At 38.5% G+C, this 738-nt stretch overlaps 1 protein-coding gene across 1 annotated transcript in view; it reads right to left on the bottom strand.

Annotated features, from left to right (window-relative positions):
- Positions 1–526, bottom strand: part of HELRODRAFT_89689 (hypothetical protein) — a gene marked incomplete at both ends in the record, with an annotated part of 2320 nt that extends 1794 nt beyond the window's left edge. The window contains one exon of the mRNA XM_009031358.1: positions 353–526. Within this exon, the coding sequence (XP_009029606.1) occupies positions 353–526 (174 nt within the window). The remainder of the gene's footprint in view (positions 1–352) is intronic.
- Positions 527–738: the final 212 nt, after the last annotated feature.

The raw sequence follows: 738 nt of genomic DNA, 5'->3' as shown, positions 1-738 counted from the left end.
TAAAATGTTATCTTGTAAACAACACATAATATATTCACAAACATGCAAACATGTGTTCATGTTTATATGTACGTGCGTGCGTGCGTGCGTGTGGTGTGGTGTGGTGGGGTGTGGTGTCGTCTGGTGTGGTGTGGTGTGGTGTAGTGTCGTGACGTGTGGTGTGGTGTGGTGTCGTCTGGTATAGGTATTATTATGCGTTCAATAGTTATTAACAACACAACATCAGAACAATCAATCAATCATTTAAAATTATATACAAATGTCCCTTCGTAAATAAACTTGAACAACCAACAACAATAACATCATCATCAGCAACCACGTCATCATCATCAATTACGTCACCATCATCAACATCATAACTCACGTGACCATGTTTGCTAGCGACGTTATTGGTCAGTTTGAGTTTATGGAAGGAGACGAACTTGGACATCCAGTGCTCGCCAGTTGCAGGGCTGTCCGGGTGGATGTAAACCCTAGCCACTGACTCGTGGTCAGCTTTGCCCGCCACTATCCATCTGAATGAGTGAACGAATGAGTGAACGAATGAATAAGTGAACGAACGTGTGAATGAATGAATGAATGAGTGAGTAAATGAATGAATGAGGGAATAAATGGATTTAATTAATATTCATTAAATGTTTCATTCTTAGATATATAAACAAATGCGTCGTCATAAATAATAATAGGTGCATATGTAATTATATATAATATAAGTGGATACAATTATACAGTGATGAC

This window comes from Helobdella robusta (assembly GCF_000326865.2).
Source record: "Helobdella robusta unplaced genomic scaffold HELROscaffold_73, whole genome shotgun sequence".
Lineage (NCBI taxonomy): Eukaryota > Metazoa > Annelida > Clitellata > Rhynchobdellida > Glossiphoniidae > Helobdella > Helobdella robusta.
The sequence above is the reverse complement of the archived record's forward strand: the minus strand, read 5'-3'. Positions and strand labels throughout refer to the sequence as shown.